At 39.1% G+C, this 18,160-nt stretch overlaps 1 protein-coding gene across 2 annotated transcripts in view; it reads left to right on the forward strand.

The window, feature by feature from the left end:
• The first annotated feature begins 3,482 nt into the window (after window positions 1–3,482).
• Window positions 3,483–18,160, forward strand: part of GALC (galactosylceramidase) — a 36,833-nt gene continuing 22,155 nt past the window's right edge. Inside the window, exons 1-7 of one of the 2 annotated variants that reach the window (XM_014947081.1) lie at window positions 3,483–3,684; window positions 4,711–4,779; window positions 6,681–6,744; window positions 8,716–8,829; window positions 10,245–10,384; window positions 12,615–12,653; window positions 17,230–17,357. In XM_014947081.1, the coding sequence (XP_014802567.1) occupies window positions 3,517–3,684; window positions 4,711–4,779; window positions 6,681–6,744; window positions 8,716–8,829; window positions 10,245–10,384; window positions 12,615–12,653; window positions 17,230–17,357 (722 nt within the window). In that variant the 5' untranslated portion in view covers window positions 3,483–3,516. The remainder of the gene's footprint in view (window positions 3,685–4,710; window positions 4,780–6,680; window positions 6,745–8,715; window positions 8,830–10,244; window positions 10,385–12,614; window positions 12,654–17,229; window positions 17,358–18,160) is intronic. The other variant, XM_014947080.1, reaches the window with a different exon arrangement.

Below are 18,160 nucleotides of genomic sequence, written 5' to 3' on the forward strand. Positions count from 1 at the left end.
TCTAAACTTATTCATGGGAAAAGAGCTAACAGACATAGATGTATGCACAAAGCAACCTTGCTAAATCGAGCAATACTTTTACTAAGTTTAAAAGTTTTACTGAAAATATTGCATAATTACATGAGTATAATAAAAACCTCTTATTTAGGATGTGATACATTCTGCAGAGAAACTACTCCACAGAAATAAAATACTGTGGAGCGTATATGTATTTATTTGTGTTTACTTGTATATGTTCAAAACATAGGGTCTTTTTTTGGACTGAAGGACTTGTCACTTGCCTTTCCCAACAGACTTGTCACAGAATCAAATAAGAATCCACTTAAGAAGAGCCCATAAAAATATATCACAATGATATTAGGAGTTTGCCAAAAAAAAATTAATTATTTTCAGAATTTGTGTTACTGACTTTTTTTTCCTTTTGCCTCCCGATGGGAGGAAGTTTGTGAACAGTTCTAGATAACAAAGGAAAACAGAATTTTATGCACTGCAACAGGTCGCATATTTATATATTTTTATATAAACTGAATCTGAGGTTGGAAGCATAGGAGTGATTCTTTCACTCCTTTCACAAGAGTGATTCTTTTAACAGATAATTCTGTTCAATTAGATGGGTGGAAAATCGTTACATGAGCAGAGTTTCTCTCTTCCAGACCCGAGTAACTTATTGTGCACTCTGATTTTTTTTTCTTAAATTCTGTATGGAACAATTCAGTTCAGTTTCTAAGAAACTGGTTACAACTTCACTTTAGAAGTTCTACAACCACTTATCTATTGGGTAACACAAAAACTGGCCTGTTTGATGATTCAGATGCTAAGGAGAAATGAAACAGATGAGCAAACTGAAAAGCTCTAAAATAGCACATACTGACTTCCTTGAGAACGATATCAGGCAGCTCTATAATATTTCAGCACTGAATGGAGAGATTTGGTTCCTTCCCTTTTCCAGCCAGAGCATGACTTTTTCATCCAGTTGTTCTACTGATGCACTTCTTATATGAAGCCTAAATTATCAAATCATTCTACCTGTGGTCATTCTTGAACTGATATGATAGCCCCCTCCAGTTTGGTGAAAGGGAGACTTTCCAGTCACTCGGTTACATTAATTTATATAAAAAATTTCAGTCAAACACTTATTTGTACTGAGGGAAAAGTCATTAGACAAAGACCTGTTTTATCATTTTTTACTTGCCTTTTCCTAACATGGTACCTACTAAAAACAATGTCTGGTGAGCTGGTTCTGCTGTTCTGTGGAGGGTTCCTATACTTCACTGAAGAAAAAGCAGCTCTTATCATTATTAGAAATAGAGAAACATAGTTGATTGATACATATCTACAGTTCTTCACTGTAACGACTGATATTGGAAGTGAAAGATCAATGGAAGTAAGAGGGGACATGATGCATTTTATACTTCCTGGAAGTAAAGCTATATGCAAAAAGCATGGATCCATATGGAATAATTTAATTTCTGATGCAAGCAGCACAGTTTCCCTGGCTTTTTTGGAGATCTGGACATATACAGTATCTCAAATCAGTCATCTCGGAACAGCAGGTGTTTTTTGGGTTGGCTGAGATTAAAGTACTATCAGGAAAGAACAACTGTCATAGAAAACCATTAACAGTGGAAAAGTATCTTATATACAAAAGAAGCAATGAATAAATCCTCAATAATTTTATTGGTTATATTTGGGCTTACAAGGGGTCATGTCAAATCACGGGTCATGGACAAAGGTGTAAAGAAAAAAATAGGTAAAAAACAAGGTCGAGATTCCCAATGCAGAATAGAAGTCCTCAGAGTCCCACCAAAATGTCCTCTTTACACGAAAACAGATTCTAAGGATGTTCTTCTATACCAACTGAGAAGGGGAGGCACTCAGTACATCATAGGATGGAAATAAGAGTTTTAAAAGCTGACACTTTCATGCTCCTATGAGTGAATATGAGACTGAATTCCAAAGCTGAAGCCTTTGATGCATTAAGAAATTATCAAAATTAGCTAATCAATAATTCATGATGATTTTGCAAACCTTCCAGGCATGCAAAGCTGTACAGTCTGCTGGAATGAATGTAAATTAGGACCATGAGCATAATTCTACCTCTGCCACTGACTCACTGTAGCCTTGAGGAAGTCACTCTGCCCTTCTGCGTGTAATAATGACAATGTATAGCTCATTTGGGTGTGAGCAGGTTCATTAGTTAATGCTTGATATTGCTGTAAAGTGCAGAATGTTTTGTGAGTGTTTGGTATTGTTATTGAAAAAGAAATAAACAGGAAACATCAGTCAGGTAATGTCATCACTGAGGCATTGATCCCTCAATGACAAGAGGCAGTGACTCGAACAACAGCATTCTTTATGGCCAGAAACATGCAAAACCTGGGCTTTTCCACAGCTCTGACACACTGCCCGCATGACATCTGCCACTGCATCTCCCAGTGCAATTCCTCCTTCAAGCACATGGAGCATTACCTCCGTAAAACACAGCTCCGTTATGGATTTTTATAGGATAATGAAGCTGATCACCAATCTCCTGATTACCTTTCCTCTGCACGGAATGCTTTCAAGAGCTGGAGTCTGGGGGAACTCCCTGGCCATCCTCATGGACTTTTAACATGTGGCATGGCACCATCTTGTATTTTTATGAGGCTGCCCTGCTGCCTTCCCAGTGAAGGCTGTAAAACAGAAAGGCTCGTTCAGCCCTGCTAGCAGGGCAAGTCAAAACCCACTTTCAGGATCCCTCTCTGGTGGCCTGCCAAGGCAGCTGCTGATCTAACTGGTGCCAACTGGGACTCCCTGGGAAGGCCTCGGGGCTGCCCGCATCCCTCTCTGGGGCAGGGCCTCTCCGGGCCTGGCCCTGTGCCCCAGGGCCACTCCCTGCCTCTTCCTGTGCCAGCAGTCAAAGGTCTTTCTTACAGCGTGCTGGAGTTTTCTCCTTCAGAGTGCCGGTTTTTGCCTACTGTACAAGGGCTCAGTGGCAGCCTGAGAGCGGCCCAAAGCCAGGAAATTGGGTGCTGGCGAGGGCCGGGAAATGGGAGATTCACTGGGAAACACCACTTCTCTCCCAAGAAAACTGCCCCGAAAAACCCGATCAGTCTGGTGTAGCTCTCACAACCTACAGCACTAAACGTAATAGCCCTGTTCCCTGTCCCGCCGCGACGCCCACACCCCGCCTCGCCTCAGCTGTCCCACACCCAAGATGGCTCCGCCATAGCTTCACTCGCTGTTCCGTGCCCAACCCCAGCATGGCGGCACGCTTCCCACCAACCGGCACTTGCCTTGCCCTTTCTCAAAATGGCCGCCACTAACTTCCACTGGGGGCGCTGGGGTTGCCCGTAAGGGCTGAAAGCTTTTCCCTTTAGCAAAATGGCGGCCAGGGGCGCTCAGGCCCCGCCCCCTCCGGGTGATTGCCAGGTTACGCGGTCACGTGAGGCGCGGTGCCGGGCAGTGGCGAGTTGCTGTAGGGACGGGACGGCGCGGCTGGGACGCTGTCGGCAGCGCGGAGCGGAGCGGCTCGGGATGGGGTGCGCTGCTCTGCTGTGGGGCTGGCTCCTGCTTATCTGCAACTGGGGCCTGGGACCCCCCGGGGTCGGTGCCGCTGCGCTTTCGGCGGCCACCTACGTGCTGGACGATCTCGGCGGGCTGGGCAGGGAGTTCGACGGGATCGGGGCTATCAGCGGCGGCGGGGTGAGCGGCGCCGGCCGGCGCTGGGGGCTGCTCCGGTGGCAATGTCCTCCTCGGGGCAGCGGTGGCAACGGACGCTTCGCGGGGGCGGGGGGGGGGGTTCCATCAAGAGGGGGTGTTTGGTGGCTCCAGTGCTAGCCGGCGGGGTCTGGGCCGGGGTCTCTGAGGGGAGCCGTGAGGGCTGGGGGCGTCTCTGAGGGGAACCGTGAGCGCTGAGGGGAGCCGTGAGGGCTGGGGGCATCTCTGAGGGGAGCCGTGAGGGCTGGCAGGGAGAGTTCTATGGGAGCTCTGAGGGCAGGAGGAGGTGAGGGAGCTGTGGGGGCAGTGGTCCTGACTGCGGGGAGAACTGGAGCTGGGCCCTGGTGTTGCCTGTCCCCCGATCAGGGGGGCTCAGTGGCTCTTATCAGGCTGCCTGGGGTGCCAAGAGCCGGCCACATACTCTGTGGTTTTGGGGGAAAGCTAAGTCAGGGGGGATTTTTTTTCTGTGGTGGGTCGTCCTGGCTGGTTGTCTCTATGAGTTCTAAAATGTTGGATGAGCCCACAGACAGTTGTACGCTTTCCAGTGGTCCAGTGAGCAGAGCCGTGAGTTCCTGCGAGTTCTTACCTGCTCTTGGACCTGCTGAGGTGCTTTCCTTGCCCTCCCACCTGTGTGCTCCGTGAGCCCCTGTTGCCTTTAGTATACAGTGAGCCAAAGCAGGGGGATTTGAGTAGAGCCGGAGAAGAGGTGCTGGGAAGGGGCTGTGTTTTGCTTATGATAAGTTTGTAAGTTCTCTTTGTTTCTCTAGTCTCTGTACTCTGCTGTAAATTGCAGGCAACCGGAGTACTAGGCAATTGCAATCTACGCAACCAGAAGAGCAAAATTGAAATGTTATAAAAGAGGTTTTACAGGTGCTTAGCCGAGTTGCTGGTGCAATAATTATTTTTGTAGGTTTATTAATTATGTGAAAGTCGTAGACTGATGAACTGGGATGTACTTTTACATATTTTAAAGTTAGTTTTTCATATTGTTATGTTTTCTTTCCATTTTAGGCCACATCTAGACTCCTGGTGAACTACCAAGAACCCTATCGCTCCCAGATTTTAGATTATCTGTTCAAGGTAAAGTTGGTTTCAACGCTGCAATAATGTCTAATTTCATGGAAAATTTCTTATTGTGTAATGTTGGGACTGCTATAGTATATTCAGTACTACTTGAGATGAGATAAAATCCTATCTTGTAAAACATCTACTTTAATGTTGACTTTTATCAGAACCTTAAATTTTAGTTGTTGTTTTTAGCATGTTTTTCAGGAGCCTGTTTCTTCAAATTATTATGAAAATTCCTTTCATGTTTTCATGATACGTTTTAAAAATAAGTTTTCAACATACTTTGGCATCCATGTGGGTGTAAAGAGGATTAAATTGTTTTTGTGGCTAAAAAAGGGGGTTTAGCTCTTCCTAGCAGGTGTAGGAAGTCGGTCTTGGAGGCAGTTTTGATTTTTATTTTTTTGGGGGGTACAAATAGATTCACATAATGTGAAAATGACTGTGCAGACGGCAGCATTTTAATAACATATCTACTTCAAACTAGTCTCAAGTATAAGTGCAGTTACTCTAGAAAGGTGTGTGAATGTTACTGGTTTGTAAGATGCTTTAGTAAGCAAGTGTAACGTGTGGAGTTACCCAATTTAAAATATGGTAGGATTATTGCACTGGACGGTAATAACTTGTTTTGCTTTTGGCACTGTAAATTACTCTGCTGGAAGAGGATGTCATGTCACTTTCAAGTAGTGTAATCCAGATGGCTGGAGGGGAATAATTTACTGTGTAGCTTAAAGAATTGGTTGTAAAGGATAGAGTAAGGCATAAGGGGGATCAAACCCTATGTTTTTTGGAGACTGAAGCTGTGTGTTTAAAAATATGAGTTTTCTGAAGGAATCAACAGGCATGTGATAAAAGACAATCTAGCTGAAAGATCATGATCTTCAAAGAATTTTTGACATGTTCTTTCATCAAAACATCTTAAGCTGTCATGAGATACCTGGGAGGGGTATACCTTGCCTCATCCTTCTTGTCTTTTAATGTCATTCAGGTTTCATGATGGGGATGGGATAGCAAATGCATTAAAAGTTTAAAATCAGAAATGTCAGGAAGAAAAATGGTAAATTGGGAATATTTGCTTCTTATTTAAAAACAAATATAATCCCAAACTTGTAGGCCAAACAAATTATTGTCTATGCAGCATATTTTTTTTTAATCAAACTGCATTTTCACATCTTAAAAGTTTTTTTTGAATGCCAAAATTATACTTGGGTAATGCCATGGAGGAGGCCAGCTCATTAGTGGTTATTAAAATAATGATTAGTTGTAAATTCTGGCTTGAGCAACTCTAAAGCCACTAATGGCTGGAAGAACATACTAGGAGTAGGATCACCTGCATGAGCTTGAATTTTATGTTCTGCTCTACCAGTCAGATGCCAGGGGAAGAGGATAGTGGACTAGGTGGCCATTTGTTTTCCAGTATGGGGTTTTTTTTTTCTTTTGCCTGTCTGTTGTTAGCAGGTTATTTCTGACCCATATATATGCTCTTTCACATAAGCAGTGTAATCCTTTACATAATACATTTTTTACTGAAATATTAACTTCAGTAATTTGATTTCAAAAGAAAATGAACTTGACATCTAATAGCGTCAAAAATACTGTATTCTTCATATAGCCATTGTCCTACTTTAAGAGCGCTTCAGTGTTTTCTTGAGCATAACCATTTTAAAATTTGTGCAGTTGGAGAGAAGTGTCATTAATGGTGCAAGAGTCAGTGAAACTGACTACAGCTAAATGTACTATTTATTTTACTTGATTTCCTTTTGAAGCAGAATTTTGTATAATCTCTCATTGCATCTATAAGGGATGTTTAAAAAAAAGTATTGAATTTTTAGCACCCTCAAAATTATACACTTATTTATTGCATTCTTCTTGTTAACAGCAAAATTCTGTTTGTTTTTCTGTCTATCTTTTTCTAGCCAAATTTTGGTGCTTCCTTACATATCCTCAAAGTAGAGATTGGAGGTGATGGTCAGTCAACAGGTATGGATTTTGCATGAGCAGGGCTTAACTTCTTGTTGCAGTAATGCTGTAAGCAGCATGTCTTGCGTGTGTCACTGAGCTGAAGCATTGAGAGGCATTCTGTAGTTGCAACAATGAATACTAACTTGTAGAAGAGAAATTTGCACTAACATTCTGGAGATAATTCTATCATATGGTTAATAGGATGCATTCTAGAACAAATGAGTCCTTCTTCCTTCCTTTCCTCCTCCCCTCAAGATTTAGGAAGCTCTAGTAGCTTTCTGAATTGCAGAGCATTTCTCAAAGACCAGTTTTGTACCACAAACTGTAAAACTTGTGTAGGACTAGGTAGTTTATATCCTAAAAGCATGAAAATAAATGCAAAGACAGCTGGTGAGAAGCAATTTTGTTTCTTTGATTTAATGAGCTGCTACATTTCACTGGAGTGGCATTGTCTGACAGTAGGTACTACGGGTTGTTTTTTTTGCCTAGCCACAATTGCAAATGAAAATGTCTTGGTGTAATTTGCCTAGTCTACGATATTTTCATATAGGAGAAACTGTAGCTGCTTGTGATTGGAAGCTGAGAAGCAGTAACTAAACTACAGTTTCTATCTTCCCCTCACCCCTAAAAGTAAGTCCTGGCCACGTCAGAAACAGACTTAAAGCAGACTCAATAAATAGAAAGCATAGCATCTCTCTTTGCGGCATTTTATGTTTTTTTTAAATGTCTATGGGATGCTGTTTTTCATTCTGTGCTTTACTTCCCTTAAGAGAAATTAACATGGTGAAAAGTACTATTCTGGGTTTAAGTGCTCGGTATTTGGTCAACAAATTGTTCGTTAGAGGAGAATGAAGTCGTCTTCATGCGTGCTAAGACCTTTTCTTCAAAAACTCTTGCTTCTGGCTAAGGGGAATGTTAAATACATGTTTGATGCCTTTCTAGATTTTAGAAGGAGAACAAATAAGATGCATATGTCTTAACATGCTGGACTGCAGTTCTTATCCTGACGTCAGAGGTGTGATAAGGAGTCTGTTTGAAGTGTGATCAATGAAAGTCTTAAGTTTGGTCTATAATTGTTGTTCTATGTCTCTGACAGATAGAACTTCCGAATAGTTAGGTGTTAGTAAGGTAGCAAAGATCAGTCCTATTTTCTGTAATGAAATGTGCTGTTTCAGCAGGCTTCATTAAAAAAAAAAAAAAAGCCTCATCAAAAGAGATCTCTGAAACAATTAGACATATAGTTTAGCATGAGTAATTGTTGCAGTTGTGTGCACAAGTTATTAATTTATTATTAATTTAATTTATTTTTTTTTATGTGTAATGACTTCCCATAGAGCACTGATTCTTTTGCACTTTTCTAGTTTGTTTAGCTTTGCCTGAGGGAATTCAGTGCCCAGCCTTCAAATTCAAAAACTTCCTGCAGTCACAAAGCAACATGGAAATTATAAACTGGATCTTTTACTATAAAAATAATTAAAAAGAAAAATCTCTTTCATTTCATTGTACTTCCTTTCTCTTCTCTCCTTGGACTTGCCTTGCACAAAAGAAACAAACTATAAACAATTATAACCTTCTTCTCTTTGCCTTTTGGTTTATATATAACCCACTTCTACAAAAGTTATGGGTTTTTTTTCCCCTCCTGATCTTAATGCTGTAACTTTCCTAGTGGTTTTTGGGATCAAAATAATCATGAATATAGATTTAGTATTATGATAGCTGGGGATAGAAAATGTCCAATCACATTCTGATGTTAAAAGCAGGCATAGTCCCTTAAAACTATTAAGTTTATGCTAAGAATGAAGGGTGGCAAGTCTTGCGTATTCCCTCCAGCTGGTCATTTTGCTTTGAAATACATACCAAAGAACGTGTGAACCATGTGGGAGATATGTGCTTGCATACCATGGCAGTGAGCAATACAGAAGACTTATAATGTGTAACAGTGCATGACACAGAAGATAATTGTGAGCTACCTGTCTCTTTCCTTCCTAGATGGCACTGAACCCTCCCATATGCACTATGAAAATGATGAGAACTACTTCCGGGGCTATGAATGGTGGCTGATGAAAGAAGCTAAAAAGAGGAATCCAAACATTAAACTGATTGGTAAATTGCTTCGAACTTTAGGACTTAAATGCTTTTCCCCCCCCCCCAGCTAAATTACATATCTCACCTGTAATTAGCATAATAATTTTAATGGGCATATGATTTTTTATTTTTGCAGTAGACCAAGTAGAATCAGTAGTATTCGGTGAGCTTGCGTTGATGCTTTACTCAAACTTACCGTGTTGTACTTTGTTACAGTAGCATAACATTGTTAGGTTGTGCTAGTGCACCGAGTAGCATAGGATCATTTACTTGTATCAAGTAACATTAATGCTTGCATTGTATCACATAGCAATGTGCATAAATGATTTCTCATGAAAGGTGAATTTATGAATAATAGAGTAAAAAAAAAAAGGGAGTAAATTTACAGGAAGTATAAACCTGTAGATCTTATATGCGCTAAATTCAATTATATGTTCTTACTGCAAAGCAGTGACCCCCTCCACACTGTAGTGGTTCTTGTCTGCTGATTTGTCTAACGTATGTAGCTCAGCTGTAAGAGGACTTCCCTGTCTCCCTGTTTTGATCATGGGTTGTGTGTGCGCTGTGACAGTACAAATGTGGAACTCGAGATTTTAATTGAAACAATTAATAAAATGTATCTCCCATGAAACAAGGTAAGAAATCTGTCAATTAAAAAGCATCTAAAGCCCCCGTCTCCAGGGATCAGGCTTTGCCACATCCAGCCACAAGGCATGACTTGGTGCAGGATTTGCTAGTCAGGTTCTGTTAAACAAGCACTGTCACAAGCAGTAGGCTGAGTCTCTGTGACTAATTGTGGTTATTAATAACTTCTGTCTTCCCTCGGATCAAGCTTTCAACAAAGAAAGGTGGGTTTGTCATTGAATTGGCCTGTTGTGTCTTACACAAAGTCAGTTGAAAACTTAGAGGATCTGGTTAGGTTAATTTATTATTCTTCTTTACTACAAGAAGTAGTAAATGCTTTTTCATGATCCTAATCTTTCTTCCTCTGTTATGATCAGATCATCACTTCTGAAATTCATATTCAGGAGATTAACAATTTTTTGGTTTTTGGTATTGATCCCTTGTCTATAACTTCATAAACTTTTGTCCTAAAATGTTTATAATGTTAAACCTATTAGAGCTAATATCACAGAACAGTAAGATTGAATGTAGTCAGTTGTTCTGTAGTAATTATGGTTTCGATCATAAAAAAAAAAGGCAACTATTAATATGTTTGTTCGTGGTTTCTGTGAGAGCATACTAGTTAAATAAGCTATGTTTCAATGTCTTCACTGGAACTATTTGAATGTGGTTTCTGTGAGAGCATACTAGTTATACTAGTTAAATAAGCTGTGTTTCAATGTCTTCACTGGAACTATTTGAATTTGAAGTGTGTATTTACTCCTTCATACTGCTTATCTTACTCATTTGGTCTTTTTCTCTTTTTCCAGGATTACCTTGGACATTTCCAGGGTGGATAGGGAGGGGTGAAAACTGGCCCTATGACTATCCAGATGTCACTGCTTACTATGTTGTTTCTTGGATATTAGGAGCTAAACAGTATCATGATTTGGACATTGATTATATCGGGGTCAGTAAAGCAAAATCTCCTGTATAAATCTCCTGTATATTTGATCTTTCTTCATTAAGCAAAATCTCCTGTATATTTGATCTTTCTTCATTTGTCAAATCTTGGTCTTGTCTCTCTTTGATTACTGGAAGAGGGGGATGGGAAGTGAAATTGTTTTGTAATTGCAGTTTTAGTGTTTTCTGTTGCAAGGGGAAGGCAGAAGTTATGTTAGTTTACAGTTGTTCTGCAATCATGTCCATTAAAGCAGAACCAGTGCAAAATGGTGCTAGTCTCCTCTCTTACCAATTCTAGAACAAAGTCCTAGAGTACCCGAGAATTTGAGAATTCTGAAATCTGTTTGAGTCTTGGGCTTATAATTTTCTGCCTTGCTTGTTCTGCTTGGATTTCAGCGGTTACCAGCTAACAAAAAGCATTAGTTAAGAGTTTATGAAAGTCAGCTAACATGACTTCTTGGCATAAAATACAGTCCCTGTTTTGCAGAAGGGCATGTGTTACAGTAAATTGTAACTCCAGTATTGTGTTAAAGTGCAATATATGGAAGTAGTGAACAAATATCTGAGAAAAAATGTCATAATTTGGAGATGAGAGAGAAGCAATCAAGAAAAACACTTTTCAAGTTTATTATTTGACCAAGATTTCAATGTTTTGTTTTTTCTTCTAATTAAGAAAATGTTTGGTTAGGTTCCCTCTAAAATCAGCCCTATACTTACTGAAACATTTATTTTGGACTTCTAAGTGTTTTGATATAAGGCAGTTGTTTAACTGCAGAAAAGCTGAAAATCACTTCAGCAGTCCAAAGTGAAAGAAATCTTTCCCATCCCTCAAAGGAAGTTTGGCCTTTCTACTGTGATGTGGGAAGGTGTATCTGATGTGTATCTACTCTGGAATGCATCCCCCTCAATGTTGCTGACTTATTTCAGCTGTGTCAGTCTTGCATTTTGGGTAACATAGTGATTTAGCAATTCAATTGGGGGGACAGGGAGAACAACTGCAGTTACCTTCTACTCCAATAGTACAGCAAGGAGAAAAATTAAGTTCTGCACCTTACATATTTGAGTAATGTCTGGCTTCTGTGTTGCTACTTCACAGTGAATTCTGAATTCTGTCTTTCTAAGAAAAGGGGATTTCTGCTTCTTCAGGAAATGTGGTGACATTGCATATTGTCTGACTTCTTTGTGGGTATGATCTGAAAGACAGAAAGACAGGAAGACAGGTCTGTGAAGGCTCAGAAACTGTCAAAATTATTTTGATGCTGTTCTGATTCTACATTGTTAGCCGTTACTGCACTTCTGGTTGATAGCATGCCTTATATATCATTTCCTTTATGATGAAACAAGCCTTTCAGTAAGTAACTTTTTGCTTGGCTCATTTCTGAAGTCATGTATTAGCACTTATGGAAAGATCTAGAAATATCAAAATCAAATGGACACATCCCACCTGCAAGAAACTGTCTGCTTGTACATGGTCAGGTACGCTACATCTGCAGGGGGATACTTTCACCTTTACTGGTGACTGTGAGTCACAGCATTCATGTTGTGGTTAGAAAAAAAAGAAATAAATAAGGTTTCTGACAATGCATTTTTATTGGCCAGGTTATTAGGTAGAAAGGAGGACCAGCAGGAGCATTCCTGCTTTCGAATTTTGAGATGTGTTTAGCTTAAATGCCCTTTCCATAAATGATGGAAAATCCAGAGCAACAGAAATTAGATGTTTTGTGTCTGTTTCCTTAAATTATGCTGGATGTCTTCTGTATTCAAGTATGGATTTAGTCCATACTTAGGAAGAACTCTTAAGTGCAATTGAATGACTCCCTGAAACTGTAGGCAACTGTAACTTATTCTAGCTCTCCTATGTCCGTGTTCATTCATTAGGACCCCACCTTGAAGCCACAATGTGTTTCTCAATAATTTCTTAACAAACTGTAGACTCATTACTAAAAATGGGGAAACACTGCTAGCATTGTAGAGCTCAAGTAGCTCTGGAGTTCTTTTCAGCAAGAAGGCAATCAGTAGACCTTAGAGATAGATAAACAAGCTTATTTTGAACTTTTGTACAGAATTTTCCCCTGAAGAGCTGATAACAAAACCAACCAGAGCACTTTCCTCTAGCAAACTTAAACAATGGAGTTCATTAATGGATTGTATAGTCTTACATATACGTAAATAAAATATTTCATTATGTGTTGACATATCCTGATTTTTCTAAATGGCTTTCTGCTTTTCCTTTATAGATATGGAATGAAAGGGCATTTAGTAGCAAATATATTAAGGTATGTATTTCTTCTTATTTCTCGGATTTGAAATGTTTGTTATCACATGTAAACTATTAACTCTTCTGAATTTGTCTTGAAAAGCGACCTTAATCTTGTAACTACTTCACTTACTGAGCTCTGGTTCTTGTAGTTGCAGGTATAGAATGCTAACAGGATCAGATCTCTAGATCTTTTTGTATGTGTGTCTGAAACTATTATTTTGAACTTTTACTATTTCTGTGTATGCTGAATGTGTAGGATCTCTACATGTTAACGGAAGCTCCAGTTGATGCTACTGAAATCATACAAATTCATCATCTTTGTACTTGCTTGGATATAGTTATAAGTCCAAGATTTAGAATTACTTAAAATTCTATAGCAAAGTTCCAGTGGATATAATACCCTTAAATTATTGCTATGAAACTCCAGGTGCTTATTTTATGGAAAACATAATAAAAGCTCTGTGGTTCTAGTTTTGCAAAACTCAGTACTTCCTGTTCTAAAAGAATTGAAAGAACACAGTATTTCCCATAACCAACCTTCAGATATCTCTAATATCTCACACTGCTGTCTGCCCTTGCTGACCCCTGCCCTTCTTTGAAAACTCACTTCTGTTTGTTATGTTGAAGTGGAAACTTAAGTACGAGCTTCTGCTTTGTTCATTTCCTTTTTGCTGCTTGGAGGGTAATAAGCATTACCTTTAGCAATACCTAATAGCATTACCTATTCTTAAAAGCAAGTAAGAATGAAATTGAGTGTGTAGAAAAACTGCTGATCTTTATTTTTTCAGAACTCAGCAGGCATTTGATCTCATCTGCTTCAAATTAGTCAATTAGTGGCTATTAGAAAAGTTTCAGTTCTTACAGTTTGTTTACACTGGATGACATTAGTCACATAATTTGTCTTTGGCAATTTCTCTAGTTACTTTATCAATGATTAATTTTAGTTGAATGATAGCAGGAAGTGCATACAACAGTTACGCTAGACATTGCAGTAAGACCAAAAAAGTATCTTTCACGAGGCTGGCATATATAAAATTCTGCCTACTCCTGGAAACTGAGAATGCTCTCCTAGAAAATGTTACTTTTTAAAATTACATTTCCTAGAACATAGAATTAGATGAATGCCCTTGTAGCAGTTTCCTATGATTTATGCAGTGCTTTGCCCAGTGGAGAAAGCTCAATGCTGGTTGCATTCCTTGTACAAAGGAAGAGGAATAGCTTATACCCAGCTTTATGGGTTTCTCGTTAAAAAATACGTTAATCAGTCATGTATTTTAAATTGATTTACTGAGTCCACTGCCACCACAGTAATTTAGTTTCCAAATCATAGCACATCTGTGCATAAATTCTGTTATGTATACTTCACTCCACAACTAATTTCATTAAAGGTCTTGTCTAGACTGTCTCTTTTGTAGGCTGCTAGGCCATTAGTTCCTTTTGGACACAGAAGTTTGGCACTGGAGTTTTTAAGCGACTTATAAAATCCCTTCTGGAGAAAACACACATACGCTGAAGTGTGACAGCAGGATATCTTGGCATCTATAGTCAAGGTGTCTTGTTTCTTCGGGCATGTTAAGTAACAAAACTCAGGTGGATGTGTAGATGCTTCAGATTTTGCTAATGAAGCAACTTAAATCCCTGTCTAAACTTGTTCAGTGGGCGTGCTTAGAATCCTCTTAAGATTTCTCATCCCTATGTGTGTTCAGCACAAACCATAGCCTAACTTTTTTTAAAGCTAGGAAACAAGCTCATGAGGTGCTGTCTCTATTACAAAAACCCCTCGGGAAGCAGAATTTTTCTGTTGTATTTAGCCTCTGGCCATGTGGGTTCCAGGCTTTTCTTTTCCAAAAAGAATAGTCATTCACTAATGGGGTGATTAAGGACTCAGGAGAATTCACTAAGGTTACTAGTAGTGTCCTAAAAGATAATCCTAATCATGGGTAAGTTATGCTGGTAGGGTACAAGGGGGAGATGTGTGTGTGGACTTCAATTAGAAATCTAGTTGTTCTGTATGTATATTATAGAAGCAATACTAACCAGAACTGAAAACACTTGTCTGCATACTGGAGTGGAACAATGCAAGTAAGATGGAGGATAAATAGTGAGAATTTTTTTTCTTTTTTTAAGCTGCAAGTATTATTTCTTCCCTGACTAGATGTTATCTTGCTTGGAATGCCTATGAGACTGAACCCTTTGTAAAAAGACTCATCAGAGAGAGAAGTTAGATCTTGTTATAAATGAAATACTCATTTTATTTCCCCACATCACTGATTGGCTCTTCTTTTAAAAACTGGTTTTCTGGCTTTGTGTACAACTTGTAAGAAATTGAAATGTTCTGTTTTGCTCAGTCCTATGTGGTGTCACATGGAGGCTTTCTCATCTGTTTGTCTTGGCTTTCTAAGGTGGGGAGAATGAATGTGGAGAACAAAGTATGGAGTGTAGGTGTGGCATTCTACTTTTTAGCTTTTTAAGTGCTGTTGAATAGGGACTAAGCTTTTGGTTTCTAGAGTTAAACATTTAGTTTAAATTTGATCTTAAAATCACTCAAATATTTGCTGAAAAGCATTAGCCTTCCCTCCGCTGTACGTAAATCGATACAAGGCTTTTTCTTAAACACCCATTTTACTGTTCTCTCCAACCCTGCAGTATTGCATAGCATTTATTCTCTAATCAGCACAATTTGCGGTCTGTCATCTCAAAAAAGGTCTATTTACTGAAGTATGCTGTTGCACACCAGGCGCTTTCTGTAATGTCTGACAAATACATGACATAGATAAGCTCTTAGTTATCTTGCTAAATTTTTACTTGCATGAAGTTACTTTAGTTACTTCATCCACTAAGGCACTAGTTACGTTTCTTGTTAAGTAGAAAAAACAAGAAAAAGAAGTTATGGTTCTGTTTCTTACAAATTCTTATTCAAGAAGATCCTATTCTTCCAATTAGATTTTTAAACACTTTCATCTTAAAATAACCCTATAATTTAAGGAGTATCTGTAGATAAACATGAATACAGTGTGTGAGGGAACTATTCCGTATATGATATTATGGAGTGCATTTTGAGTGTCTACTGTTCTGTATCCTTGGGACTTATTTTTCAGCATGGGAGTTCTTCACCCTTTCTAGTCATTTTTTTCTTCTGAACTCTCTCTATGTTTAGGCAGTTTTCCTGAATGTCTAGCTAGCTAGAAAGCTTTTAATTGCAAGGACCTTACTGTAAGTATTTCTGCCATTATGAATTTTCCTTCTGGTAAACTTCAGAGGATTCAAGCAGCTGAACAGAACTTCATTGATACTTTTCTTCTTCTTAGTAAGTTTTATGTCCTTTAGATCTAGATCCTTTAGATCAGTGCCACCAACACGTGGACTTGGCTTTGTGTCCTTATTTGTCTATAAGTCAAAATATAAATGCTCCCTATTCTCCTTCACAATGCTGGAGGGCTATTACAAGACTGATCTTCAAATGGTTGGAAAAATCTTTCTTATACATGCATGCATACAGCACATAGTACCTCATTCCTTTATATCCAAGATTGAAAAAAGGATTTTAGGCTGTGTGTGGACTGACATCCTTTTTCAGATGCAACTGTATGTGGAAGATGCTGAAAATAATTTTTACTTTTTTTTTTTTTTGAGTGTTCACATAAAGCATGCTTGTATAATATCATCCCTGTATAAGCCTGGTTCATTCTTAACTGTTAGAGCCGGGTGTATTTTGCATAGGTATATTTTGTCTAAGAAGTTCCATAGGAAAATGTGAGAGGCTTATCTTTGACAGTGAAATTGTAAGGAGAAGCTGGAAAGACAGAATAGGAACTATGTTCTACCGGCATGTTTGAATTCAAAGTTGACTGCCCTCAGTTTTGTTGTAAATATGCAAGTCCAGTTTTATGCATTGCGTTCCTGCAAATTAGTGAGACATATGAGAGCCAAGTAGTGGGAAAACTTAAGTATCAGGCTCTTAAAACAGCAAAGATTTTTTTTTTTCTCAGTAAAATAGCCTATGAAAAGAATGTTTAGATGCTCTTCACTTGAAAAGGACAGATGTTTGGCAAAGAGTTCTGTTCTTGTAGAGAACTGCATGGTTACAAGGTCTTTTCTATTTTAAAACTTCAGTCCCTGTTTTCTCAATATGCTTTTTCGGGATCAAGTTAACTTTCACTTTTGATCACTTGTGGAGGTATGTCCACTTCCACATTCCAGCCAGTCATCACTTCTAGGTGAACTTAATGTGACTGACTTTATGAGAAATCCATTACTCATATGTAATGAATTACATGCATGCAATGGATGGAGTCGGTACGATGAGAGTGTCTGAGGGTAGTACACGTAGGCACATGGGATGCCAAAAGTAATTCAAGTGATGAGAATCCCATTTTTGAGTAATGGCTATCTGAATGTCTTAAGTAACCCTTCAGTGTTAGTTGTCATTATAGCTCTCTTTTGAGAAGTAAGAACTTTTCTTACCCATCTTGGTTTGAAGACAAATGCTTTCACCGCCGACTCCTATAGTTCTTAAATTGTTTTCAGTCTTAAATTTTCATGTTGCCTGGTTGATGAAAGCTGTACTTTAAGTGGTGTTATCTGTTACTAAGGTACTTCGACAATCTTTGGACAGACTGGGTCTAACGAACATTGGCATCATCGCTGCAGATGGAGATTGGAACGTTTCAAAGGAGATGGTAGTTGATCCATATCTTAATGATGCTGTTGAGGTAGTCGGGTAAGTGTGGGAGAAGGGAGTAGTTTTACACATTACTTATTACTTCATTTCTGTAAGTAAATCTTCGTCTCCATTTTGAGAAGTCATATATTCTTCTTTCATACTTCCGAGCCATTCCCAGTTTTGTTGCCATCATGTACAGTGGTGGCCCCATTACTCTTTCCCATCTCCCTCTCTTCTTTCAGCTCAGTGCATGTCTAAGGTAACCTTACCACTCTTCCATCATTTCTTTCAAGTGTTCAGTTAGGAGCTATATTTTAGGCTTCTTACCTCGGCACTAGTGAATGACAAGAGACTTTTAGCTAATCTGCATGTCCATCTTCAAAGTCAGAAAAAACGTAGGACTGAATTCTTGGTCTGCAATCAGTTTTAATTTTAGGTGAACTTGAACTTCCACACTGGAACTTACCACTCTGGGGCTTTCCACACTTGCAGCATTCCCTGTTGCATGTCCTCTGCTTGAGATTTTTCTGGTCAAAAACCTCCTAAAGCTAGGAGTTTCTGTTTGTGCACACACGGATGGTGAAATAGAAGTGAAAACAATCATCCATAGTTTGTTTTTAAACTAATACAGCCATCTCATTTTAGCAGCTGGGAGTGCTCACTTGTAGTTCTAGGAAATGGCAGTTTGATTGTTTGTCTGCACTCTTGCTCCATAATACACTTTGTTACTACGGTGCTTCTGTCAACGGGCTTGATACTCTGCTGCTCTTGCTTTCTTGGTAATCTCTGATTTCTCAAAACTGTAAGTAGGTTTTCAAAATTTATAGCATGTTCCCAGTGGAAACAACCTATACATGTAT

The sequence above is a fragment of the Calidris pugnax genome, unplaced genomic scaffold (assembly GCF_001431845.1).
Source record: "Calidris pugnax isolate Ruff unplaced genomic scaffold, ASM143184v1 scaffold127, whole genome shotgun sequence".
Classification (NCBI taxonomy): Eukaryota; Metazoa; Chordata; class Aves; order Charadriiformes; family Scolopacidae; genus Calidris; species Calidris pugnax.